At 45.5% G+C, this 28000-nt stretch overlaps 1 protein-coding gene across 1 annotated transcript in view; it reads left to right on the top strand.

The window, feature by feature from the left end:
* The window catches only part of LOC126234917 (juvenile hormone acid O-methyltransferase-like), a 127639-nt gene that overhangs the window by 96557 nt on the left and 3082 nt on the right, over positions 1–28000 (top strand). The window contains exon 4 of the mRNA XM_049943657.1: positions 1034–1181. Within this exon, the coding sequence (XP_049799614.1) occupies positions 1034–1181 (148 nt within the window). The remainder of the gene's footprint in view (positions 1–1033; positions 1182–28000) is intronic.

The raw sequence follows: 28000 nt of genomic DNA, 5'->3' as shown, positions 1-28000 counted from the left end.
ACTAAGCAGATTCAGAAGGATGTAGGTTGCAGTAGGTACTGGGAGATGAAGAATCTTGCACAGGATAGAGTAGCATGTAGAGCTGCATCAAACCAGTCTCAGGACTGAAGACCACAACAACAACAACATTCAGGTATTGATTTATTATTAGATATTCTGTGCTTCAACAAGCTAGCGGCCTGCCTATCTCCTTTAGAGCAACAACTGAAAGCAAAACGATGCACGTTCACGCTTGGCGATAACCACTTTGCTGACAATGGTAACTGCATATAAGTGGCACAATAAAAGGAGTCCGGTGGGTCCGTCGTTCGATTTCGTCGCGTATCGGATTTGTCCGGAACACTTCATGTCGACTTTTGTGTGTTCTCATTTCTGCCAACACCAGCGACCTACCAGTTGTAGTGTCAAAACTGCGTGGCGTGGTTAAACTTTGCAGTTTGTGTTGGTAGCGCCGAGCGACGATTTAGTCAGCATTTCCCCTCACACGTCTCCGCCCGTCGCAAAGACCAATCTTGTCACTCAGATTTTTGTTCATCATTTTCAGCAGCTGTCTTTAAATAATGCCGATGACAAGAAAGAGCACACTAGTTGCGTTAAAAATGGTTTTTTGACACAACTGGTGTGCTGTTTCTGCACATCGGAAATCTTGTTACTCCATTCACTCCAGTACAATCGGACTTTTTTTTTCTGCCTCCTATACTTGCTTCACGCATTCAAAGAGAAAGACTGGTCGTGATGAAAACTCAAGAGGTAGTAAGACTCCTTCACCAATGAAAGCAAAATTTTGTTCTACCACGATTTCAAAAGAACAGCTTCAAAACATTTATCGAGAACTGTGAAAAAATATAACAAAAATTAATATCGGCACTTGATATAGGCACTTTGATATCGATATGTCTGGAAGAAAGTTACTGCCATTAAATATCGATATTCTTCGGAGAGAACATCGATGTATCGATATTTTATCAGCAGTCCTAGTCGAGGGCACTGTACGGGCCAGCTGTTTACAGGCTCCATTTGCGACTGTGCGCAGGACGTGCGGAAGTTCGTGTCGCCGTACCAGCACTCTCCAGACCCTGCAGCGGAGCTGAGGCAGCTGCTGGAGGCGGCGGGCTTCCAGGTGCTGCACTGCTGGGCTGGAGAAGTAGAAGTGGTGTTCAGGTCCGAGCAGGAGCTCAAAGGTGAGACGAGCGATTGCCTTATCTTTCTCGTCTGTAGAAAGTTTCCCCTGCATGCGCGTCTCAGCTGTTTACAGGATGGAGTAAGTAGGAGGAAAAATTTTCGTGTACTGCTGGCAAGATTGTGAGTTGTAATTCTTCAGGCTTTCCCGGCGATCTAATGGCATCTTGGGTTGTCGGGTGTTCTGCCGGATATTAGCGTCGTACTTGCACGATATTTCGGTAGCGTAACTCGTTACCTTCATCATCAGATGCGACCTGAGACTACTCCTCGAGTGTTTTTTTCTTTTTTTTTCTTTTTTTTTTTAGCGTGCATTTCTCAGATGGAGAAGGACGGGCTGTCCTAGAGCGTGCATATTGCTCTTTTCAGCCATTGGGTAAAGTTTTTTCTGTTATGGCACTGTTTATTTTTCTTTCTGGGGGTACAAAAAGGGGGGGGGGGGGTTCTCCCAATTGGGAATTTATTTGCAGGAGTTTGTTGGGAACAGTTCCGGTATTTACCTTAGCGGCCAAGGAAAACCTGCAAAACCCGGCCAGAACTGCTTGTCTTGTCTTCTCTTTATTTGCCGTCCTGCCAGCTTTGGCGCTGGCGGTCACGGCGGGCAAGAGCGGCTTCGCGCCTTCTGTTGCGGTCCGCCTCTTGCCTTCTTTCTCGTTCTTCTCTTTCGTCCCTGAACTTCTCTTCGCGGGCTTCCGCCTTCCGTCTTACGAGCCCCCGACTTTGCATGTAGTTCATCTGGTGCTCGTCACGCTCGGCCACGTCCGGGATCGCGTCGTCCAGGATTTCGCTATTTACCAGGTAATCCTGGAAATTCACGAACTCCTGAGTGGACCTGGTCCAGTATTTATGCCTGTGGCCCGCTCGTTGCGATCTTCTGGAGCATTGCCGTTCCCTTTTCCGTCCGCTGCAGTCCTGGGTGTTATCTTTGCGGTCCGCGCCCCCCAGACACGCTCCTAGGTGTGCCATCTTCTGTCTGGTGCGTTTGGAATCCCGTCTGTGGTACCAGCCATTCCCCCCGTGGTCCTCTCCCGCTCACTCTGATCTGCTGGAGCGTTGTCGTTCCATTTTCGGTCCGCTGCGGTTCTAGATGTTCCCTCTGCGGTCCGCGCCCTTCAGTCCCGACCCTGCGCGCTCCATCTTCGGTCTGGTGCGCCTGGAACTCTGTATGGGTATCGTTCTCAGGTCGTACCTGATGAAGGTAACGAGTTACGTTACCGAAATATCGTGCAAGTACGACGCTGATATCCGGCAGAACACCCGGCAACCCAAGATGTCAAGAATGTGAGTTGTTTGGGGTCAATTGCATGTCATTGAGAAGCCCTTGCGGCCGAGTTCAGGGTGGTGCAGATAAATTTGGGGTTGAATTCAGCGGTAGCGAAAGTGGCGTGAAACCGTCAAACTGTGTACCAGTGAATTATCACGGAATGGAATAGAGGTGCAGAGTGTGCAGTCACCGTATAGTGATACAAACATTTTGATTCGTGAGGCAATGTTATACATTTATACAATTGGTTTGGCATCATAGGAGGAGCTGTTGCAACGACTCTCTGTACCCAACCGACGAAAACAGGCAAACGTGTTTTGTGGACGAACAACTGGTCACTTCCGAATAGGCTGTTTTAAAGTGTCCAAACGTTACGCAGCCGTGAAGTATCACATATCAAAATATGTCACATAAATGCCCATATCTTTTGATTTCATTGAATTAGAAACCTACATTGTTTCCATTGCCAAGGGACCGTAGGCCTCAGAATTTGACATAAATTTCATCTTGATACTTCTGCCCGTTACTATGGAGAAGATGGGATCTTAACAGAGGACTGTTTACAGGATGGACTGATTGCGTTGAGTTCGAAGATTAAAATTCTTACACCATAGAGGGATCCTACATATGCTGTTGCTTTTTGCCACGTTTCAAGGTTCTAGCTCAACGGGAAGAGTACCCTAAAGGGTTTCGATGAGTGAATTTCGGAGTATCAAAGTATATGACATAGATGGCTGTATCTGTTGGCTGCATTGACTGGAAAGCTTAATTTTTTTATAGCGCCAAGGAACTGTAGACCTTAGTATTTGTCATTAATTTCAACTTGATAACTTTATCCGTTCCTGAGAAAAAGAGGTCTTAACAGGCTGACAATAAACTGATTCCGTAAGGGTACCGTTTTCATCGATTGAGGTATGGAACGCTAACTCATATACACTACTGGCCATTAAAATTGCTACACCACGAAGACGACGTGCTACAGACGCGAAATTTAACCGACAGGAAGAAGATGCTGTGATATGCAAATGATTAGCTTTTCAGAGCATTCACACAAGCCTGGCGCCGACGGCGACACCTACAATGTGCTTACATGAGGAAAGCTTCCAACCGATTTCTCATACACAAACAGCAGTTGACCGGCGTTGCCTGGTGAAACGTCGTCGTGATGCCTCATGCAAGGAGGAGAAATGTGTAACATCGCGTTTCCGACTTTGATAAATGGCATCATTTACGGACATCTCTATTTACATACATACTCCGCAAGTCACAGTATGGTACGTGGCGGAGAGTACCCCGTAACACTAACAGTCGTTTTCTTTCCTGTTCCACTAGGAAATAGAGCGATGGAAAAATGACTGTCTACATGCCTCTGTGTGAGCCTTAATTTCTCGTGTCTCACTTTCGTGGTCCTGATGCGGGATGTACAGTACTGGCCATTAAAATTGCTACACCACGAAGATGACTTGCTACAGACGCGAAGTTCAAGCGACAGGAAGAACATGATGTGAAATGCAAATGATTAGCTTTTCAGAGCATTCACACTCGGTTCGAACCCGTGGAGACACAGCCAACGTGCTGACACGAGGAAAGTTTCCAACCGATTTCTCATACACAAACAGCAGTTGATCGGCGTTGCCTGGTGAAACGTTGTTGTGATGCCTCGTGAAAGGAGAAGGAATGCGTACCATCACGTTTCCCACTTTGATAAAGGTCGGATTGTAGCCTACCGCGATTGCGGTTTGTCGTATCGCGACCTTGCTGCTCGCGTTGGTCGAGATCCAATGACTGTTGGCAGAATATGGAATCGATGGGTTCAGGAGGGTAATACGGAACGCCGTGCTGGATCCCAACGGCCTCGTATCACTAGCAGTCGAGATCACAGGCATCTTATCCGCATGGCTGTAACGGATCGTGCAGCCACGTCTCGATCCCTGAGTCAACAGATGGGGACGTTTGCAAGACAACAACCATCGGCACCAACAGTTCGACGACGTTTGTAGCAGCATGGAATATCAGCTCGGAGACCATGGCTGCGGTTACCCTTGACGCTGAATCACTGACAGGAGCGCCTGCGATGGTGTACTCAACGACGAACCTAGGTGCACGAACGGCAAAACGGCGTTTTTTCGGATGAATCCATGTTTACAGCATCATGATGGTCGCATCCGTGTTAGGCGACATTGCGGTGAACGCACATTGGAAGCGCGTATTTGTCATCGCCATACTGGCGTATCACCCGGCGTGACGGTATGGGGTGCCATAGGCTACACGTGTCGATCACCTCTTGTTCGCACTGACGGCACTTAGATGTGTTACGACCCGTGGCTCTACCCTTCATTCGATCTCTGCGAAACCCTACATTTCAGCAGGATAATGCACGACCGCATGTTGCAGGTCCTGTACGGGCCTTTCTGGATACAGAAAATGTTCGATTGCTGCCCTGGCCAGCACATTCTCCAGATCTCTCACCAACTGAAAACGTCTGGTCAATGGTGGCCGAGCAGCTGGCTCGTCACAATAGACCAGTCACCACTCTCGATGAACTGTGGTATGGTGTTGAAGCTGCATGGCAGCTGTACCTGTACACGCCATCCAAGGTCAGTTTGACTCAATGCCCAGGCGTATCAAGGCTGTTATTACGGAAAGAGGTGGTTGCTCCAGGTTCGATTTCTCAGGATCTATGCTCCCAAATGGCGTGAAAATGTAATCAGATATCAGTTCTAGTATAATATATTTGTCCAATGAATATCCGTTCACCATCTGCATTTCTTCTTGGTGTAGCAATTTTAATGGCCAGTAGTGTATGTTCGCGGCAGTAGAATCGTTAGCCAGTCTGCTTCTAATGCCGGTTCTCTAAATTTTCTCAATAGCGTTCCTCGAAAAGAACGTCGTGTTCCCTCCAGGGATTCCCCTTTGGGTGCCCGAAGCATTTCCGTAATACTTGTGTGTTGTTCGGATCTACCAGTAAGAAATCTAGGAGCCCGCTTCTGAATTTCTTCTATCTCTAACTTTAATCCTAGCTGGTACGCATTCTAAATACTCGAGCAGTAATCAAGAATAGGCCACACTGGCGTTCTACATAAGGTCTCGTTTACAGGTGAACCACACTTTTCCCAAAATTCTTCCGATTAACCGAAGTCGGCCCTTCGTCTTCCTTACCACAACCTTCACATGCTCGTTCCATTTCATATCACCTGGCAACGATATTTCCAGAGATTTAAACGACGTGACTGTGTCAAGCAGGACACTGCTAACGCTGTATTCCAACTTTTGAGTTTGTTTGTCCTACTCATCTGTATGAGCTTACATTTACATAGGGTCCCATGGTTGTGTAAAAAATTTGAGCTTCTGAGTCAAAGTAAAGATGCGACGATTTATGTCACATACTCTGATGCAGACTCACCCGGCAAAACCTATAGAGTTACTACGTATAGACACAACTAAGCTTTTACAAAACCCTCATCGCGCGAGTCCTACTCCAGCTTCTCCTTTTTTTAATGAATCGTCTCTGATCTGAAAAATGCACTAATCACCGAAAAGTACCTCCACAAACATTGCGGAAATTTGAGTGCGGTTTTCACCGAATGGGTTAGTAGTCAAGGGCTCGTGTTGTTAGCCAATAAACAGATTTTAATAATATTTAGAAAACGTATGTTTTGTGCAAACATACACTTTTTAAATGGACAATGCCTATTGATATTAACAAACTAAAAGTAGAGTAAGTTACAATGCCAGTGGTGTTTGTTGCAGGAGTGTACTGCGAACTGTTGACGAGATATCGTATTTTTAAGTTCCAACACCAACACCTGTTCGTGTTATTTAACTTGTGTGGTTGCTAGGCACAATGTTGTTATGTTAGTTTACAGTGTGATTGTGTGTTCCTTGAGTACACTGGGACATGTTGGTCAGTTAGTGTGTGACAGTCCGAGCAGTAGGTCATGAGTGGACGATAGGATTTACCAATGCAGAAAAAGCCGACATGCTCATGGTGTACGGAGAACGTAGGAAGAATGCAGTTCGTTCTCGTACGGTGCATGCTGCAAGATTTCCCAATAGACGTCAACTACCTCGAGAGTTATTTGTTATCTTTTTCAACCAGCTACGTGAATGTGGTAGTGAAACACCTAGGCAACGTAACAGAAGGAGAAAAGTGACGACTAAAGAGGGGGAAATAAATGTTCTTGCTGTCGTTGCAGTTGATGCACACCTTAGATCCCGCACAATCGCACCAGAAAGTGGCATGAATCAGGCAAGTGTCCTTCACATTCTCTATCCACATGGGTTCCATCCCAATCAAATCTCGCGCCATCAAGAGCTGCATGGAAGCGATTATGACAATGGCGTGCATGGGCATTAAGACAGGATACTCCAGATGTATCATATATCGTGTTTAGTGATAAAGCCTCATTTACCAATCATGGCCAGGTAAACCGCCAAAACATGCACTATTGCTCTGTTGGAAATCCACGTTGGCTCCGTCAGATAAAACGTCAAGGTCCATGGAGTGTAAAGTGTGGTGTTGGATGGTAAACCATCAACTCGTAGACCACTTTTCATAGACAGAACACTGAATGTGCACAAATATCGTGCCCTGCTAACAAACCATCTTCCACTGATGCTAGAAGACGTTGCTCTGCAGACCAGGAAGAACCTGTGATACCAACGTGATGGCTGTCCAGCTCATAGTGCACGAAGTACTACAGCATGTCTTCACGAATTGTTTGCAAATCATTGGATTGGACGCAGAGGACGTGTACCTTGGCCGGCCCGTTCGCCGGATTTGACGCCTGTAGATTTTTTCCTGTGGGTAAGCTCAAAAACGCTGTCTACTAGGACATATCAACTACAACCGACGATATGGAATGACGTATTAATGCAGCCTGCTAGAACATCTCCACTGAAATACTAGCACGTGTGCAGCAGACGTTCCGTGGCAGACTGCAAGCATGTATTGCCGCTGCCGGTGGTCATTTTAAACACAGCCTATGATGGTCAAGTGTCTCGTTACTGCTCAGAATCCACTTACCAGTGTATGCAGTTGTGTTGTTCATTAGTGTATGCTGCTACAGGTATAGTATAGGTATCGGTGTAGTTGTAGCTGCGACCGGGACGGTCGCGGGGTTGACGTGACGGAAAGCGCGGCGGGACCCACGGAGCGGCCCGCGAACAATACAAACGGGAGAGGACGGACACGACCAACGAAGGACCTTACGAACAACAGCAAGATCGAAACAACAGAGTCACTAGAAAACCTAACTAGACAACCACGTCCACTCGGGCACGGAACAAGAAAGTAAATAAGGTGTCTAAGGCGAGGCGATTGTTTTTTTAGAATGACTGGCTGAGCTTTTCTTTTCTTTTTCTTTTATTGAGATTCGAATCCCCCCGAAGGGGGTGGGCTGGCAGTAGCTTAGTACGCCGCTCTTCAGCCTACAGATTTTTTTTTAAAAAAATGAAGGTAATAAATAATAAAAGCAGGCGATAAAATCGGTGACTTAAATGGTAAAGTGGCGGAAAATTGTGGAACTTAAAACATAAAACAAAGGGTTGGCGATGCTAATAAAATACACAGGAAGCAGACAGGTAAAGTAATAGACAGACAATTAAAAAGCACGCCGACAGTCTGGTTTCTGTTCGCAAGAGATATAAGAATCTCACCCAGCGACAGCATGATTTCCGTTCGCAACACTGTGGAAAACACGCACAACAGTGAACACTCACTTGAACAGTGCACTAAAAAGTTGGCACAAATATTACACACCACAGCCTAGGGCAGATGGAGGGAACCTGGACAGATGATGGGAAAGAAAAGGGGGAAGGAGAGGAAAAACGAAGTGGGGGGGGAGGAGGGGAAGGAGCCGACGGAGGACGAGGACTCATAAGAGGAGGGGGGGGGAGCCCAGAAAAAGTACAGAGGAAAGGAGGGGGAAGTGAGGACCAGAGTTGATAGGGGGGATAAATGGAGGGAGAGAGGGCATCATCTGGGGGGGGGGGGGAGTTGACGGAAGCCACCTTGGGAAAGGAGATGAAGGGTGTAGAGATGGAGGGAAAGGGGGGACACAACAGTGAAGTCGCGGCAGAGGGCAGGGGTTGGAAAGGAGAGGAGCAACTAGGGGGGTGAGGGGGATCAAGGAGATGGGAGGTGTAGAGTAACTGGCTGAGCTTTTTTTTTTCTTTATTGTTATTTTAAAACCTGTACAACAGGCAGGCTGTCCGCAGCATTCTACGCCGCTCTTCAGCCATAGAATAGACAATGAGAAGACAACAGAAAGAATACATATAAGTTACATAACAGTGGGTAATAAAACAGTAGACACATAAATACAAACACGGAGCCGTTCACACTCGACAATAATCCACACTAGAAACTGTTGACACGACGCACAAACACTGAAGATGTCGATGGCACAGGTGAACGATGCAGTGTGACAGTAAACACTGAACACTAAACACGACGGCACACACGAGACACTAACGGCGATTATCTCCGGCGCGCGAATGTCCACGTAGCATGTGCGAGTCCGGGGACCTGCCAAGAGGGGAAGAAGGGTGAGGGGGGTGAGAGGGGAGAACAAAGATGCCAATGGCTGAGGAGAGGGTAGGAGGAGAAGAGGGACAGTGGAGGGGAAGCCCGGGGGAGCAGTGGGGAGAAATGGAGGAGGGAGGGAAGGGGGAGAGAAGGGAGGGAGGGTGCCCAAAGGAACAAACACAGGAAGAGGGAGGGAGGACCAATGTTGGTAGGAGGGGTAGATGGAGGGGAGGAGGGCATCATCAGGGAGGGGGAGCTGGCGGAAGCCACCTTGGGAGAGGGTAAGGAGGGTGGAGAGATGGAGAGCAGGTGGGACGTGGGAATACAGGCGCGGCAGCAGGCGGGGGTGGGAGAGGATGGGGGAGACAAGCGGGTGAGGAGGATCGATTTTACGGGAGGTATAGAGGATCCGTATCCTTTCAAGGAAAAGGAGGAGGTGGGGGAACGGAATGAGGTCGTACAGGATCCATGTGGGGGAGGGGAGATGGATGTGATAGGCGAGGCAGAGAGCATGGCATTCAAGGATCTGAAGGGATTTGTAAAAGGTAGGGGGTTGGAGATCCAGGCAGGATGGGCGTAATGAGGATAGGGCGGATAAGGTATTTATAGGTGTGGAGGATGGTGGAGGGGTCCAGACCCCACATACGGGCGGAAAGGAGCTTGAGGAGATGGAGTCGGGAGCATGCCTTGGCTTGGATTGTCCGGAGATGGGGGGGGGGGGGGGGTCCAGGAGAGGCGACGGTCGAGGATGACGCCAAGGTACTTAAGGGTGGGGGTGAGGGCGATAGGACGGCCATAGATGGTTTGATAGAAATCAAGGAGGCGGAAGGAAGGGGTGGTTTTGCCTACAATGATCGCCTGGGTTTTGGAGGAATTGACCTTGAGCAACCACTGGTTGCACTAAGTGGTGAACCGGTCAAGATGGGAGTAGAGAAGGTGTTGGGAACGCTGCAGAGTGGGGGCGAGGGCAAGGAAGGCAGTGTCATCGGCAAACTGGAGAAGGTGGATGGGGGGGGGGGGTGACGGCAGCGGCATGTCCGCCGTATACAGAAGGTACAGAAGGGGGAGAGGACGGAGCCTTGGGGCACACCGGCGGAGGGAAAAAAGGTGTAGGAATCCGTGTTATGGATGGTGACGTAGGAAGGACGGTGGGAGAGAAAGGAGCCGATCAGACGGACGTAGTTAATGGGAAGGGCGAAGGTTTGGAGCTTGAAGAGGAGACCGGAATGCCATACGTGGTCATAGGCACGTTCGAGGTCCAGGGAGAGGAAGATTGCGGAGCGACAGGAATTAAGCTGGTCGGAAAGGAGATGTGTGAGGTGAAGGAGAAGGTCATCGGAAGAGCAGGACGGCCGAAAGCCACACTGGATAACGGGAAGGAGGCGGTGCTGGCGGAGATGCTGGTGGATGCGGCGGGTGAGGATAGATTCCAGGACCTTGCTGAAGACCGAGGTAAGGCTGATGGGGCGGTAGGAGGAGACGGCGGACGGCTCTTTGCCGGGTTTAAGGAACATCTGGATACGGGAGGTTTTCCACAGGTCGGGGTAGTAGCCGGTGGACAGGACTACAGTGTACAGCCAAGCCAGGGTGGAGAGGAAAGAGACAGGAGCTTCACGAAGGTGGCGGTAGGTGACACGATCGTGACCAGGAGCGGTGTTGCGTTTTGTGCGGAGTGTAGCAATGAGATCCTGTGTAGTGATAGGGGCATTGAGTTCCGTGTGTGCAGTTGGGCTGAGCGAGAGGCAGGCGCTTAAATACATGATAGGAGGCGCCGCTATTGGCCGCTGGGATCACGTGTTCCCCTGTGGCGCCCTCACACTAAAAGCGGGCCAGGAGCCGCGCGCCGCCACAGCTTACGGCGCGATGGTGCAGAGACCTCTAGGGGTCTGCGACGTCCGTGACGTCTGGCGGGGATTCAAATTCCGTGGCGCGCTGTACCAGACAAAATACGATATCTCGTAAGCAACTCGCTCTAGAATCCTGAAATAAACATCGCTGACATTCTAATTTAGTCTACTTTCAGTCTGATAATGTCAACAGGCACTTTTTCATTTAAAAAGTGTGTGTTTGCGCAGAAAATACACTTTCTGAGTATTATTACAATCTGTTGATAGGCCTGCCCCTGACTACTAATCCATTCTATGAAAACCGCACATCAATAGCACTTTCCATTTCCGCAGTATTTGCGGTATAAATTTTAGGTGATTCACCCTGTATAACATTTCGCTTTACATTCTGAACACTGTACGGTCAGGTCAAAAACAGTTATGGCACTTTCTAACTTTGTATACAGGGTGAAAAGTATTTAAACCGACAAACTCTGGGAGGTTGTTGGGGACATCAAAACAAATATTTTTCCCCAATGTCATTTTTTCCTATGAGGAGTATTTAAACAGGTAGAGAGAGCTTTCTTTGGCGGCAAATTAATTAAACAAACAAACACTTCTCCATTTTTTATGACCAAGAGACAACACATTAACATAACCCAATTTAAATCACAGTAGATTTTAAAAAATGCCTCCATTGACAAGTAAACAAAGGTTACACCGTCGGATCATGTTCTGTCTGACACGGGCAAAAACCCCAGGAGTATCCTGAATTGTTCCTGCAGCTGCTACTATCCGGGCAACCAGATCCTCTTCTGATGCAACAGGAGTTGCGTAAACAAGGTTGCGCATCTCTCTCCACACAAAAAAGTCCAGAGAGAACATATCTGGGGATCGAGCAGGCCATGGTACAGGACCACCTCTGTCAATCCACGTTTCTGGGAACCGTCGGTTCAGAAATCGACGCACACGATGACTGAAATGTGCCGGCGCCCCGTCATGTTGGAACCACATGCGTTATCTTGTAGGGAGCGGGACGTCTTCCAGCAATTCTGGCAATGGTCTGGCGAGAAAATTGTAATCGTGCCTCCCATTTAATGGCCTAGGTAGCAGATACGGCCCAATTAAACAGTCCCCAACAACACCGACCCACACATTAACGAAGAACCGCACTTAATGAGCGGTAGTAACTATGGCACGTGGGTTATCTTCACTCCAGACATGCGAATTGTGCATGTTGAAGACTCCATCACGCCCGAACGTTGCTTCATCGGTAAGCAACACAGAGGATGGAAATGTAGGATGCATTTCACACTGTTCCAGGTACGACTGCGAAAACTGTGCTCTGGATGGATAATCAACTGGCTCCAGGTTCTGGACGCGCTGTAAGTGAAATGGACGTAACAATTGCTCTCGAAGCAATTACATTCGTCTGATTCGTCCCCATGTTACGTGCAATTGCACGAGTGCTGATTGAAAGATTCCGCTCCACATGCTGCAAGACAGCTTCCTCAAATTGCAGCGTTCTTACCGTGCGACGGCGTCCCTGTCCAGGTAATCTGCTAAATGACCCGGTCTCACGCAGACGTTGATACACAGCAGCAAAGGTCGTATGATGCGGGATGAGCCGATTAGGATATTGTTGTTGATAAACACGCTGTGCAGCTCGTCCGTTGTGGTGCGCTACGTAGTACGCACCAACCATATCAGTGTACTCACTCCAGGTGTATCGCTCCATTAGTAAACAGAGACAATGCACTACTACACTGGTGGACAGCAGTTGCCTAGAACTGAAGATCGTAATGCGGCCTCTAACAACTGAAGAGCGTAATACGGCCTCCACCGATTTAAATACTCCTCATAGGAAAAAATAACATTAGCGAAAAATATTTGTTTTGATGTCCCCTGCAACCTCCCAGAGTTTGTCGGTTTAAATACTTTTCACCCTGTGGAGTAATGTTATGGGCTGCCTGGTTCTGGCTGCAGAGCTGAGTGTGCAGGAAGCGGAGATACGGGTTCTCCATTGCTCGGAGTCAAGAATGCCTACTGAATAGGAGCGTTCTGTATTACTTACAAGGGAACCTCCCCATCGCACACCCCTCAGATTTAGTTATAAGTTGGCACAGTCGATAGGCATTGAAAAACTGAACGCAGATCAATCGACAAAACAGGAAGAAGTTGTGTGGAACTATGGAAAAATAAGCAAAATATACAAACTGAGTAGTCCATGCGAAGATAGGCAACATCAAGGATAACCTGAATTCTGAGCGCCGTGGTCGCGTGGTTAGCGTGAGCAGCTGCGCGACGAGAGGTCCTTGGTTCAAGTCTCCCCTCAAGTGAAAAGTTTTTCTTTATTTTCACAAAGTTGTGATCTGTCCATTCGTTCATTGACGTCCTGTTTACTGTAATAAGTTCAGTGTCTGTGTTTTGCGACCGCACCGCGAAACCGTGCGATTAGTAGACGAAAGGACGTGCCTCTCCAATGGGAACCGAAAACATTTGATCACAAGGTCATAGGTCAACCGATTCCTACAGAGGAAAACAAGTCTGATATATTCTATACGACACTGGTGAGGGCATGTGCGTCACATGACAGGAATATGTTGTCGACCCACCTAACTTGTACACTTGGCGAATGGGTAAAAAGATTCTTTTACATTGCCCGATTTAGGTTTTATTATGGACGTGAGAATTACTCCCAAAAAAGTGATGAAAACATACCAGTTTGTCACATAAACTGCAACAAATGAATCCAACAGTTTCACAGTCGCACACTTTTCCCTGTGCTCTGTCAAAAAATATGTTTTTAACGTTTTCAAATTTTTCCATGTGTAGACCGTCAAATCCTGCATATGTCCAAGCAAATCTGAACATGTCCTGGAATTTTGGAGATCGAAGTTGTTTATGTGTGAGTGCCTTAACTTTGATAATTGTCTGAAAATAAAAAATAAAATTTTACGCTCGAAGTAAGACTTGAACCAAGAACTTTTCGTTTCGCAGCTGCTCACGCTAACCACGGGACCACGGCGCTCCTAGCCCCAGACTCTCCTGGATGTTGCATATCTTGCACATGGACTACTCAGTTTGTATATTTTGCTTATTTTTTTCATAGTTCCACACAACTTCTTCCTGTTTTCTCGATTAATGTGTGTTCAGTTTATCAAGGCCTATCCACAGTGCCAACTTATAACTAAATCTGAGGGAGGTGCGATGGGGAGGTTCCCTTGTTAGTGCCTTCCATACAGTGCTCGGACGGTAATGCCCCGCATGGTTGGGGCTAGTGGGGAGTGGGCTATGTACACAGCGGTATACCGAGACGGCAGTCACTTGCGGCAGGCAGTGACTTCGCTGATTCGGAAGCCATCGTTGTCAGCTTGGTGACGGAAGACCAGGCCAGGTGGCGGTGGAGTATCGGCGGCGACTCTGACGCTGTTGGGCAGAATACAGGCCACACACCGGACTCAGGACCCTCGCAGACGATGGCGCCCACTGGGTGGCACCGCCTCAGCGGATCCAGGTGGAGACCCGGAACCTTCAGTATTAGTTGAAAATTCATAATTTAGCAGCTTTATCGAGTTGTTGACGGTGTCTGATAAGGCTGGAGTAACTTAGCCGCACTTTCAACCTACGACTTGGCAAGTTATCAGGCTCGGTGCAGATGTTTGTTACTCTGAGATTTATTCCACCTGACAGTCATGGTGACTAAACCAAATATTGTAATATGATCGAAAATAATGTTGGTTGTTCTGGTTAGTCACTTGAGAGCAGGGGTGCCAGACAAATTACATTAATTAGGGCCCGCAGCGCGCCAACGGCCATCTAACGTTTAAGTGTAGCGAGTTCCACAGACACTTCATACTTCAGGAAGATATGTTACATCCAAAGATATTCCGTCTCTTTCGCTCTCGACGTACTCACTGTATAATCTCTTGTTGGAAGAAACAAATTAATTAGGTAATTTTGGAAATGAAAAGGTTCGTTGTAAGAAAATAGATCTCCCACGAGAACTGAAATGTAACTGAGAGGCCGGCGGCTGTGACCGAGCGGTTCTAGGCGATTCAGCCTGGAACCGCGCTGCTGCTACGGTCGCAGGTTCGAATCCTGCCTCGGGCATGGATGTGTGTGATGTCCTTAGGTTGGTTAGGTTTAAGTAGTTAGGGGACTGATGACCTCAGATGTTAAGTCCCATAGTGCTTAAAGCCATTTGTAACCGAGAGGCGCATTGTACTCTAAGAAAGCACACGTTACATCTGCAAGGAACTGCTATTACTGTAGTACTTGGCAGCTATTTTTGAATCCGAGATCACACGAATGACGGTGTATATGGTTAGCGTCTTCCCTTCTGTGCCACATCCATAATTCATGTTCATATTATCCTCTTCTATGACTCAGGCCCTACTACTTGGATAAGTTTGATATACGTTGGTCACTTTTAGAATAACACGTCTGGAAGCACATACAATTTGGATACTGGCTTCACTCAGAGTAGTCGGAGCAGTGCCTGGAAAGCTTTTTTTACTTTGATAGTACTTCTTGACCTCAGAAACTGAAGCTTTTAGCGGACCAGTCAGATTCGGGTTGCAACCACGTTTAACGCTCTCTCATGTACTTCAGTGGCACGGGGACTGAATGGTTCGGGGGGGGCCTTTTTGCCCGATGACCAGTACGTTCTGTTTCGTTGAGACCCGCACAAGCGGCGCCGTTTGTGTTGGTTGCAAGGGAATAGGGACTGCACCAACGAGGAGCCGTGTGGCGAAACAAGCGCTGTATCATTGTGAGAGATAGAGGGAAGCGAGTGTGGTTGGACTTACCCCAGCTCACTGCTGATAGCACCACATCATCATAAAGTGTCTGTCCGTAGCACACAAAGTATTGCTCCATAATCTAACAATGAAATTAAAATAACTTTCCCAAACTTTTTCAGTCTGTTCATTAATGTGTACATTAATGCTAACATTGTGAAGTCTCAGAATGTTCTAATGAATATGTTAAGCTAAATACACTCCTGGAAATGGAAAAAAGAACACATTGACACCGGTGTGTCAGACCCACCATACTTGCTCCGGACACTGCGAGAGGGCTGTACAAGCAATGATCACACGCACGGCACAGCTGACACACCAGGAACCGCGGTGTTGACCGTCGAATGGCGCTAGCTGCGCAGCATTTGTGCACCGCCGCCGTCAGTGTCAGCCAGTTTGCCGTGGCATACGGAGCTCCATCGCAGTCTTTAACACTGGTAGCATGCCGCGACAGCGTGGACGTGAACCGTATGTGCAGTTGACGGACTTTGAGCGAGGGCGTATAGTGGGCATGCGGGAGGCCGGGTGGACGTACCGCCGAATTGCTCAACACGTGGGGCGTGAGGTCTCCACAGTACATCGATGTTGTCGCCAGTGGTCGGCGGAAGGTGCACGTGCCCGTCGACCTGGGACCGGACCGCAGCGACGCACGGATGCACGCCAAGACCGTAGGATCCTACGCAGTGCCGTAGGGGACCGCACCGCCACTTCCCAGCAAATTAGGGACACTGTTGCTCCTGGGGTATCGGCGAGGACCATTCGCAACCGTCTCCATGAAGCTGGGCTACGGTCCCGCACACCGTTACGCCGTCTTCCGCTCACGCCCCAACATCGTGCAGCCCGCCTCCAGTGGTGTCGCGACAGGCGTGAATGGAGGGACGAATGGAGACGTGTCGTCTTCAGCGATGAGAGTCGCTTCTGCCTTGGTGCCAATGATGGTCGTATGCGTGTTTGGCGCCGTGCAGGTGAGCGCCACAATCAGGACTGCATACGACCGAGGCACACAGGGCCAACACCCGGCATCATGGTGTGGGGAGCGATCTCCTACACTGGCCGTACACCACTGGTGATCGTCGAGGGGACACTGAATAGTGCACGGTACATCCAAACCGTCATCGAACCCATCGTTCTACCATTCCTAGACCGGCAAGGGACCTTGCTGTTCCAACAGGACAATGCACGTCCGCATCTATCCCGTGCCACCCAACGTGCTCTAGAAGGTGTACGTCAACTACCCTGGCCAGCAAGATCTCCGGATCTGTCCCCCATTGAGCATGTTTGGGACTGGATGAAGCGTCGTCTCACGCGGTCTGCACGTCCGGCACGAACGCTGGTCCAACTGAGGCGCCAGGTGGAAATGGCATGGCAATCCGTTCCACAGGACTACATCCAGCATCTCTACGATCGTCTCCATGGGAGAATAGCAGCCTGCATTGCTGCGAAAGGTGGATATACACTGTACTAGTGCCGACATTGTGCATGCTCTGTTGCCTGTGTCTATGTGCCTGTGGTTCTGTCAGTGTGATCATGTGATGTATCTGACCCCAGGAATGTGTCAATAAAGTTTCCCCTTCCTGGGACAATGAATTCACGGTGTTCTTATTTCAATTTCCAGGAGTGTATATTATCTTAAGAAAAAAATAAGTGGCGCTAAATAATGCAGCTATAAAGCTAAAAACTGTTCAGAATGTGCAAATGTATTTCACAATCAAAAGTTACAAGTTTCAACATTATCGGAGCAATATTTTGGTCAAAATCGGCGTTTTTACGAAAAACTGAAGGCGCTGAATGTTAGACTCAGAGGGAAGAAAATTCGTATGTAGCCTCAGAATGATATAAAAACATTAAATACGTGACTCCATTAAGCTACCTCTGTTAGTTTTCCAGTTATTTACTAAAAACTTAATTTGGAACGAAAACGTCCCCATTGATAATAGATTAAGCATCACTTGTATTTGTTGTAGACAGTTCTAATTACAGCACTCGATGAAATAATGCAGCTGTACCAAGTTTCAAGGCTTCTGTGTTAATAACAATGATTACAAGGAATTTTAAAGAGGCAGTTCAGAGGTCATGTTCTACTGTCGGTTCCTTTGTAAAAATTCCAGCCAGACAAGTTTGAATGCAGTCGAGCTAAGACCTTTCTCAGTACCTAAAGCCAACTTTACTCCATTCACATTAAAATTAAGAAGTTTATAAGTTGTAAATCGACGGAGATATTAATTAACGTGTGTCAGAGCATGGGGCCATTTAAATGGTGCTACCTGTGCCTAGGGCGGTTGGGAGCAGATAGTCCGTTCGGCTGTCCGCTGTGCCCCTATATAAATACGGCCAGAGAGGTAGTGAGAAGAGACACTTCGAAACGAGATATTAACCAGTCCGCGTCAGTCAAACGCCTGTATGTGCTACGCCTCAGATGACGCCACAGGCAGGCAGTTACCAAATCCGTTTCCGGTAAAAGTAGGACGTAAGCTCTTGAGGACTGTACACTGGCCCGTATCGCTTAGTTTTCAAGGAAGTAACTGTTAGTGTGCAGCCCGTAATGTTGACAAAACCACGTGGCAAGTGGCGAGACTTTTTTCCACTTTTAAGGCTGGCAATTAACTTTGTGACTAAAAGTCAGGGCGATAAATCATTTTACTTGGAACTTAACGTAGAAGTCGCCTGTGAACTGCTAATAGTGTTGTTTCCGATATGGACATTATTATTATTATTATTATTCTTTCCTTTCTCAGACGTTATGTCTGGTTAAAAATGGAAAGTGACGCGGACCTTGATCAAGCGTCACTTCCTTTTAACTGCACGGTATATGTTACATTGCATTTAGGTAATTGAACATGTATCAATAATTACAGATTTCCGTAGTTGTATATATAAGTTTGGATGTAGCTGTATTGCGTTGATGTACTGGTGGATATTGTGTGGTATGACTCCTGTAGTTGATAGTATAATTGGTATAATGTCAACTTTATCCTGTCCTTGACTTCCTCAGCCAGTTGGATGTATTTTTCAATTTTTTTTCCTGTTTTCTTCTGTATATTTGTTGTATTTGGTATGGATCTTTCGATTACTTGTGTTAATTTCTTCTTTTTAATGGTCAGTATGATGTCAGGTTTGTTATGTGGTGTTGTTTTATCTGTTATAATGGTTCTGTTCCAGTATAATTTGTATTCATCATTCTCCAGTACATTTTGTGGTGCATACTTGTATGTGGGAACGTGTTGTTTTGTAAGTTTATGTTGTAAGGCAAGCTGTTGATGTATTATTTTTGCTACATTGTCTTGTCTTCTGGGGTATTCTGTATTTGCTAGTATTGTACATCCGCTTGTGATGTGATCTACTGTTTCTATTTGTTGTTTGCAAAGTCTGCATTTATCTCTTGTGGTATTGGGATCTTTAATAATATGCTTGCTGTAATATCTGGTGTTTATTGTTTGATCCTGTATTGCAATCATGAATCCTTCCGTCTCACTGTATATATTGCCTTTTCTTAGCCATGTGTTGGATGCGTCTTGATCGATGTGTGGCTGTGTTAGATGATACGGGTGCCTGCCATGTAGTGTTTTCTTTTTCCAATTTACTTTCTTCGTATCTGTTGATGTTATGTGATCTAAAGGGTTGTAGAAGTGGTTATGAAATTGCAGTGGTGTAGCCGATGTATTTATATGAGTGATTGCTTTGTGTATTTTGCTAGTTTCTGCTCGTTCTAGAAAGAATTTTCTTAAATTGTCTACCTGTCCATAATGTAGGTTTTTTTATGTCGATAAATCCCCTTCCTTCTTCCTTTCTGCTTAATGTGAATCTTTCAGTTGCTGAATGTATGTGATGTATTCTATATTTGTGGCATTGTGATCGTATAAGTGTGTTGAGTGCTTCTAGGTCTGTGTTACTCCATTTCACTACTCCAAATGAGTAGGTCAATATTGGTATAGCATAAGTATTTATAGCTTTTGTCTTGTTTCTTGCTGTCAATTCTGTTTTCAGTATTTTTGTTAGTCTTTGTCTATATTTTTCTTTTAGTTCTTCTTTAATATTTGTATTATCTATTCCTATTTTTTGTCTGTATCCTAGATATTTATAGGCATCTGTTTTTTCCATCGCTTCTATGCAGTCGCTGTGGTTATCCAGTATGTAATCTTCTTGTTTAGTGTGTTTTCCCTTGACTATGCTATTTTTCTTACATTTGTCTGTTCCAAAAGCCATATTTATATCATTGCTGAATACTTCTGTTATCTTTAGTAATTGGTTGAGTTGTTGATTTGTTGCTGCCAGTAGTTTTAGACCATCCATGTATAGCAAATGTGTGATTTTGTGTTGGTATGTTCCAGTAATATTATATCCATTATTTGTATTATTTAGCATGTTGGATAGTGGGTTCAGAGCAAGGCAGAACCAGAAAGGACTTAATGAGTCTCCTTCGTATATTCCACGCTTAATCTGTATTGGCTGTGATGTGATATTATTTGAATTTGTTTGGATATTAAGTGTGGTTTTCCAATTTTTCATTACTATGTTTAGGAACTGTATCAATTTAGGATCTACTTTGTGTATTTCCAATATTTGTAGTAACCATGGGTGGGGTACACTATCAAAAGCTTTTTGGTAATCAATGTATGCGTGCGTAGTGTAGCGACCATTGTTTAGTTTTAGCTTGATATGTCACCTCTGCATCTATTATCAGTTGCTCTTTACATCCTCGTGCTCCTTTGCAACAGCCTTTTTGTTCTTCATTTATAATTTTGTTCTGTGTTGTATGTGTCATTAATTTCTGTGTAAGGACTGAAGTTAATATTTTGTATATTGTTGGTAGGCATGTTAAGGGGCGATATTTAGCTGGGTTTGCTGTGTCTGCTTGATCTTTAGGTTTCAGGTAAGTTATTCCTTGTGTAAGTGTAGCAGGGAATGTGTATGGGTCTGCAATGTAACTTAAATAATTTAGTTAGATGTGAATGTGTTGAGGTGAACTTCTTTAGCCAGAAATTTGTTATTTTATCTTTTCCAGGGGCTTTCCAATTGTGAGTAGAATTAATTGCTTGGGTGACTTCATGCTGGAAAATTATCACTTCAGGCATTTGTGGTATCATCTTGTATGCGTCTGTTTCTGCTTGTATCCACCGTGCATGTCTGTTATGTTGTACCGGATTTGACCATATGTTGCTCCAGAAGTGTTCCATGTCTGTTATGTTTGGTGGATTGTCTATTTTAATGTGTGTGTTATCTACTGTCTGGTAAAATTTCTGTTGGTTTGTGCTGAATTTTTGGTTTCGTTTCCTTCTATTTTCACTTTTTTTGTATCTTCTAAGTCGTTTGGCCAATGCTTGTAATTTCTGCTTCTTTTCATCTAATTGCTCTATCGCTTCTTGTCGTGAGATTTTACCTAACTTTTTCGTTTTTTTTCTGACATTTCATTTCTTATAAATTGTGTTAGCTGTCTGATGTCTTTTCTCAGTTTTTCTATTCTGATCTGTAGCCTGTGATGCCATGCTGGTTTTGTGGGTTTCTTCTGTGTGTTGATTGGTTCTGATCTCTGCCTAGTGTGTATATTTAGTGTAGTGAGTGCTCCTATATAAACCAGTAGTTGTAACTCTTCCATAGTTGTGTTCTCATTTATTTTGTTGTGTATGATTGTGTTGATAGTTTTTATTGTTGTTTCGACTTGTGGGTTATTTGGCGGTCTATGCAAGAATGGTCTAATATCTGTATTTGTGTCTTTGTATTCTATATATGTCAGCTGAAATTTTTCTTCTATATCTAACATGTGTGTCACTTCGTGTTCTATTTGTGCTTGTTCTGGTGGCTGTCTTAAGATTTCGTTTTCCTCTGATTGTTTAATTGATGCGTGTTGTTCTTTGTTTGTTTGCTCTGGGATGTTTGACTCCATTACTGTATTTTCTTCTTCTTCTGATTGCACATTATTTTGTTCCAGTAATTGTTGTACTTGTTGTTTGATGTTTTCTAATTCTGACTGGGGTATCCTGTTATTTTTGATTATTACACGGATCTGATCAGCTAGTCGTTGTTCTGTTAAAAATTTTAATTATTATTATTATTATTGTTATTATTATCAGGAACATTATTATGTTTGTGCATGAGGGCTTTTACTTATAACTCAAAACTTTTATTTATAGTCATAGTTCCTGATCCCGCTGAGTAAATACACTACTGGCCATTAAAATTGTTGTACCAAGAAGAATTGCACATGATAAGCGGGTATTCATTGGGCAAATATATTATACTACAACTGAAATGTGATTACATTTTCACGCAATTTGGGTGCATACATCCTGAGAAATCAGTACCCAGAACAACCACCTCTGGCCGTAATAACGGCCTTGATACGCCTGGGCGTTGAGTCAAACAGAGCTTGGCTGGCGTTTACAGCTACGCTGCCCATGCAGCTTCAACATGATACCACAGTTCATCAAGTGTAGTGACTGGCGTATTGTGACGAGCCAGTTGCTCGGCCACCATTGACCAGACGTTTTCAATTGGTGAGAGATCTGGAGAATGTGCTGGCCAGGGCAGCAGTCGAACATTTTCTGTATCCAGGAAGGCCCGTACAGGACCTGCAACATGCGGTCGTGCATTATCCTGCTGAAATGTAGGGTTTCGCAGGGATCGAATGAAGGGTAGAGTCACAGGTCGTAACACATCTGAAATGTAACGTCCACTGTTCAAAGTGCCGTCAATGCGAACAAGAGGTGACCGAGACCTGTAGCCAATGGCACCCCACACCATCACGCCGGGTGATACGCCAGTATGGCGATGACGAATACACACTTCCAATGTGCGTTCACCGCGATGTCGCCAAACACGGATGCGACCATCATGATGCTGTAAACAGAACTTGGATTCATCTGAAAAAACGCCGTTTTGTCATTCGTGCACCCAGGTTCGTCGTAGAGTACACCATCGCAGGCGCTCCTGTCAGTGATGAAGCGTCAAGGGCAACTGCAGCCATGGTCTCCGAGCTGATAGTCCATGCTGCAGCAAACGTCGTCGAATTGGTCGTGCAGATGGTTGTTGTCTTGCAAACGTCCCCATCTGTTGAGTCAGGGATCGAGACGTGGCTGCACGATCCGTTACAGCCATGCGGATAAGATGCCTGTCATCTCGACTGCTAGTGATACGAGGCCGTTGGGATCCAGCACGGCGTTCCGTTTTACCCTCCTGAACCCACCGATTCCATATTCTGCTAATAGTCATTGGATCTCGACCAACTGCGAGCAGCAAGGTCGCGATACGATAAACCGCAATCGCGATAGGCTACAATCCGACCCTTATCAAAGTCGGAAACGCGATGTTACACAGTTCTCCTCCTTGCATGAGGCATCACGACGACGTTTCACCAGGCAACGCCGGTCAACTGCTGTTTGTGTATGAGAAATCGGTTGGAAGCTTTCCTCATCTAAGCACGTTGTAGGTGTCGCCGTCGGCGCCAGGCTTGTGTGAATGCTCTGAAAAGCTAATCATTTGCATATCATAGCATCTTCTTCCTGTCGGTTAAATTTCGCGTCTGTAGCACGTCATCTTCATGGTGTAGCAATTTTAATGGTCAGTAGTGTAGCAAGAGAAACATTTTCTTTCATTTTCAATTAGTAATGTGGACTGTCAGACTGGAAATTATGCTCAGTATGTTCTCCATCGCTTTATAGCTGTCCGCAAAAATGGTTCACAGGCTCTTGTCAACGGCGAAGATGCTTAAGACGATAATTCACCCGCCACCTCACAGCGGGTTCGCGTGTTCTTTTCGAATGACTGCAGATTCAGTCTGAGAGGTGATTCTGCATTTATGCTGATATGGCGAGATGTGGGAACACGTAATGCACCCAGGAACATATCGAACATAATCGTTTTGCTGGTCCAGGTGCAATGGTGTGGCCATGTTTAAAGTTGCATGGGCGTACTGACCTCCAGATCTTTGGACACGGTAAGCTCAGCAGTGAAGGTTATTGTCACACTGCACTCCTTGCCCATGTGCGTTTTCTCTGGGATCTATTTGGTGCCCTCTTCATTTTTATGGATGACAGCGTGCGAACGCACAGATCTGCGCAGGTGGAGCAGCTCTCGGAACGAAAGGATTTTCCACATATGGACTGGCCTGCCCATTCGTCGACTTAAATTCCATCGAGCACGTATGTGACGAGTTGGAAAGACATAGTGGCGATCGTCCACATGTACCAACGACCATCGCTCTGGAGGGGAAATGGAACGGCCGACCACAAGCACTTCTTGCCGGTCATTTGGCCAGCATGGAAGCACATTGCAGAGAATGCACTGACGTCCATGATGATCGCACACCTTATTAGGAACTGTGTCCTGCCTTTTGTAATGTGCAGGGGACCGTCATAAGTCTCGGTAACCTCGGTATAATTATTGTCTTTGAATAAAAATATCATTTCTTTTCGTCTCACTGCGCATTTCTTTCAGTTACCTTCTCTACTATACTGTAGCAGATCTTTCGAGGTATGGTCCAAGTTTCATCGCGCTATGATACTTGGCAGTGCGGAAGTTATTTTCGTCCTTAAGATTTACACACCAGTGAAGTAGTAAGGCTGACAGGGTGCTGTAATCAAAAAGTGAAGTCCGGTAAACAGCTGTTGTGACCTGAATAAAATACTGTTTTTGTGACAAGCGTTTCGTGCATTACGGGGTCGCAGTTTAAATATCCCAAGGGATAGCAACGTTACAGACTGACTTCCTAACTATAGGTGGAGACAACAGAAAGAAATACACTCACATAGCCATAGTCTGTTGCTCTGGGTCAATAATCGTAGTACTAAATCAAATACAGTTTATGGTGCACACACAATTCGATTTTATTTCGTGTGAATTTTTATGTTAGCGAAGTTGTGAGAGTTTGTCATTACAGTTATTAAATCAGCTGCAAGACACTTATAGTTCTTAGTTTTGGACGAATGCTTTTCTGATGCTTCTGCAACTTCTTCTTACAATTTCTTGGAAGTTATGTTTGAGCAACGTACTAAACACTGATATAAATAAATTATTGCGATATTAAAACATTCTGTTATTATTATTATCATTATTATTATTATTACAATCGTAGGCATCTTTGACACGTTAAGAATGGATGTTGTGGAAGTTATGTTTGTATGTTTGCGCGAGGGTGGGGGGGGGGGGGGGGAAGTGACACGGTAACTAACTGTGAGCCCCCCCCCCCCCCCCCATAACCCTATCGTGGATCTGCTTCTGAACAGAACCGTAATGAACGGAATGCATTAACGCATGCAGTTGCGGGTTTGCTACGAGCACTACACAGTGGCACGGCAGGTAGCCTACGCAACAGGCGTATCCGTCCACGACGTGAAACACTGCAACGCTTGATGAGATCCCCAACAACTGACTTTCGAATGCGTTTTTAAGGACGCTGGTGACCTCGCCGTTTAGCGCCCTAAACCACTAACGATCATCATCCGTATTTTCAACAGTACTTTATAAGCATTAGTCCTGTTGCTTTACTACCGTGTTATGTAATTTTTCTTCTTTTTTTACCATTTTATTTAGCGTATGTGGTTTTCAAGTACAAATGGTTTCATGTTTAAATACATACAAACAGATAAAGATAAAATCAACATACATTATAACACATAAATAACGTCTCGTCTTATGGACATTCAATTAAGGATAAAGTAGGCATACACAGGTTGTTACAATAAGGTATCTTGTCATAGATAAGATAAAATTATCATATAGAAATTGTTGCTATAAGGGCATTCAGCAATCACATATATGGAATCTACAGAGTCTCTTTAAAGTTCTATGTCTAGGTTTTCCATCCACTCGACGGCTGCAGGGGAGGCTGCATAAAGTTCTCGAATGGAACCTTTAAACGCACGTTTAGGGCATTCCTGAATGATGTGCTGGATCGTTTGCTCTGGATGTCCACAATCGCACTGTGGTGACTCTCGTATGCCCCATCTACAGAGCATCTCGCCACTTCTGCCATGACCAGTTCTGAGTCTATTGAGTATAACCCAAGTTCTTCTTGGCAGGTCTGTACCAGGTAGGTTTCCACCAGGTGATATTTCATTGCAGTTCTTAGATAGTCCGGTCTGAGACCATTCCATGAATCCATAGCATCGTAAGACGTAGCCATAAGGTTTTGAGCTGTTCTCCACGGTGGTCTTCTAGATCTTAGTCGGGAAAGATTTGGGGCAATGTCCTGATGGATTGGAATGTTGGTATTGGAGATTTTACGCCATTCATTAACTAAGGCGGTTTGCCGCCTAAGATGTGGTGGAGCTATACTGCAGAGAACAGGAAGCCAAGGTAGTGGGGTGGATTTAATGGTCCCAGTTATGGTTCTCATGGTATTGTTTAGTTGAGTATCCACTTTAGACGTGTGGCTGCTGTTAAGCCAAACAGGGCTGCAATATTCCGCAACAGAGTATACCAGCGCTACAGAAGAAATCTTCAGAGTATGTACATCAGCTCCCCAGCTAGTATTGGCGAGCTTTTGAATAATATTATTTCTTGTACGTATCTTAGCAGCAGTATCTATTAGGTGTGGTTTGAATGTAGGCGATCTATCCAATTTAACACTAAGATATTTTGGGTTTGGGTTATGCTTTAACTTTCTACCAACAAGGGTAACGTCAAGGGATCGGGTTGCCTGTTGGTTGTTTAAATGAAACACTGTAACTTCTGACTTAGGAATTAATCTCCAAGATCTGAAATATTTACCCATTACTCCGAGGTCTTGGTTAAGGGAGTTTTCACACTGTTCAAAACTTTCATGTTGCACAGCCAGGGCCATGTCATCTGCATAACAGAACTTCCGCACATTTGTTGTTGGTATGTCGCTTATGTACACATTGAAAAGTAATGGTGCCAATACAGAACCTTGTGGTAAGCCGTTGTTTGAAACAGTGGTTCGACTCTTCTTTCCTTCTAGATGAACTTCAAGCGTTCTATTGCTGAGCATATCACTTAGTAATTTGTACAAGGTCTGGCACGGGATAATCTCAAGTATCTTGCTAAGAAGGCCATGCCTCCACACAGTATCGTATGCAGCGGTTAAATCTACAAATGCAACAGCTGTTTTAAGTTTCCGTTCATAACCGTTCTCGATATGTGTTGTTAAAGCCATTACTTGGTCGCAACAGTTACGTTGTGGTCGAAAACCAGCCTGCTCGATGGGGATTCTATCATTCAAAGTCGTCCCAATACGATTATACGAGAGTCTCTCCAAGAGTCTGAAGCAGGTGCTCAGGAGAGAGATTGGTCTAAAATGTTCAGGCTTGTCTGGTGTTTTCCCAGGTTTTAATATCGGCAATACCTTAGATCTTTTGAATATCTTAGGCACTCGGCCTTCTTCAAGGATGTTATTATAGAAGTTCACGAGCCAGTTGATAACATTTTTCCCACTATGCTTAATGAATTCCGGGTATAACTCATCTGGCCCAGCTGCCTTCCTAGTTTTGATGTTCGAGATAGCCGTTTTCAGTTCTTCCACTGTGAAAGGTGCTGCAGGATTTGATCTTTCAGTAGCTTGTCTCCACCGTGTTTTAATTAGTTTCTTAATGTTTCTGGCGGTTTCTTTGTCAAGAGGTGCCCTGGATATATTGGCTATACGGCCTGCAATTGCATTGGGAGTGGTTTTTGCTCTTTCACAGGGATTGTATGCACCAGATCCTAGTTTCCTGAGTGGGGCCCACGCTTTTCGACTGGACTTTCTAAAGTCTATACCTTCCACGGTTTTTTTCCACTTTTCTCCTCGGGCGCTGTCAAGTGACTCGATAAGTTCCTCTGCCACTTCCCTGTCTCCCGATTCTTTGAACTCGTTATAGAGGCGTTCAGTTGTTTCATTCCAGGAAGGTGTATATTCTTTCCTGAAACCGCGTGGTATAGTTTTCTTAGCTGATGCAATAAGAGCTTTACTAAATCGTACATAGTTGTTAATGATTGGCTTTATCCACCGTACAGTGGCATCGGCACCTTTTGCGTATGACTCCCAATCAGCCTTTTCAAAATTCCATCTTGCTTTTGGAGCTGATTTTATAAGAGGGACTTGTATTCCAGTGTGGACAATGACAGGTCTATGCTGGCTGTGTGGGAAGTTAGTTAATACTTTCCTGCTTGATGGGTAACCTTTACCCTTGTGGTCTCTTCTAACAAAGCACAGGTTGAAACGGCGTTGCCATCTAGCTGACCAGAAGGTGTGTCTCTCTTTAGCGTCATGTATTAGTTGCAGGTCTTCAATATCTGCCCACTCATGTAGGGCTTGACCATTATAATCGTTTTCACTATAGCCCCATAAACTGTGGTGGCTATTGAAATCGCCCATTAAGAGGGTCTTTTGTTTCAGGGAGCGCTTCTTTTGGCCATTGGATGTTAGGAGGCTTATATACATTGACTATTGTGAGGTTACTTACTAGTG

Source organism: Schistocerca nitens, chromosome 2, assembly GCF_023898315.1.
Source record: "Schistocerca nitens isolate TAMUIC-IGC-003100 chromosome 2, iqSchNite1.1, whole genome shotgun sequence".
Classification (NCBI taxonomy): Eukaryota; Metazoa; Arthropoda; class Insecta; order Orthoptera; family Acrididae; genus Schistocerca; species Schistocerca nitens.
This window is presented reverse-complemented; position numbering and strand designations above follow the sequence as displayed.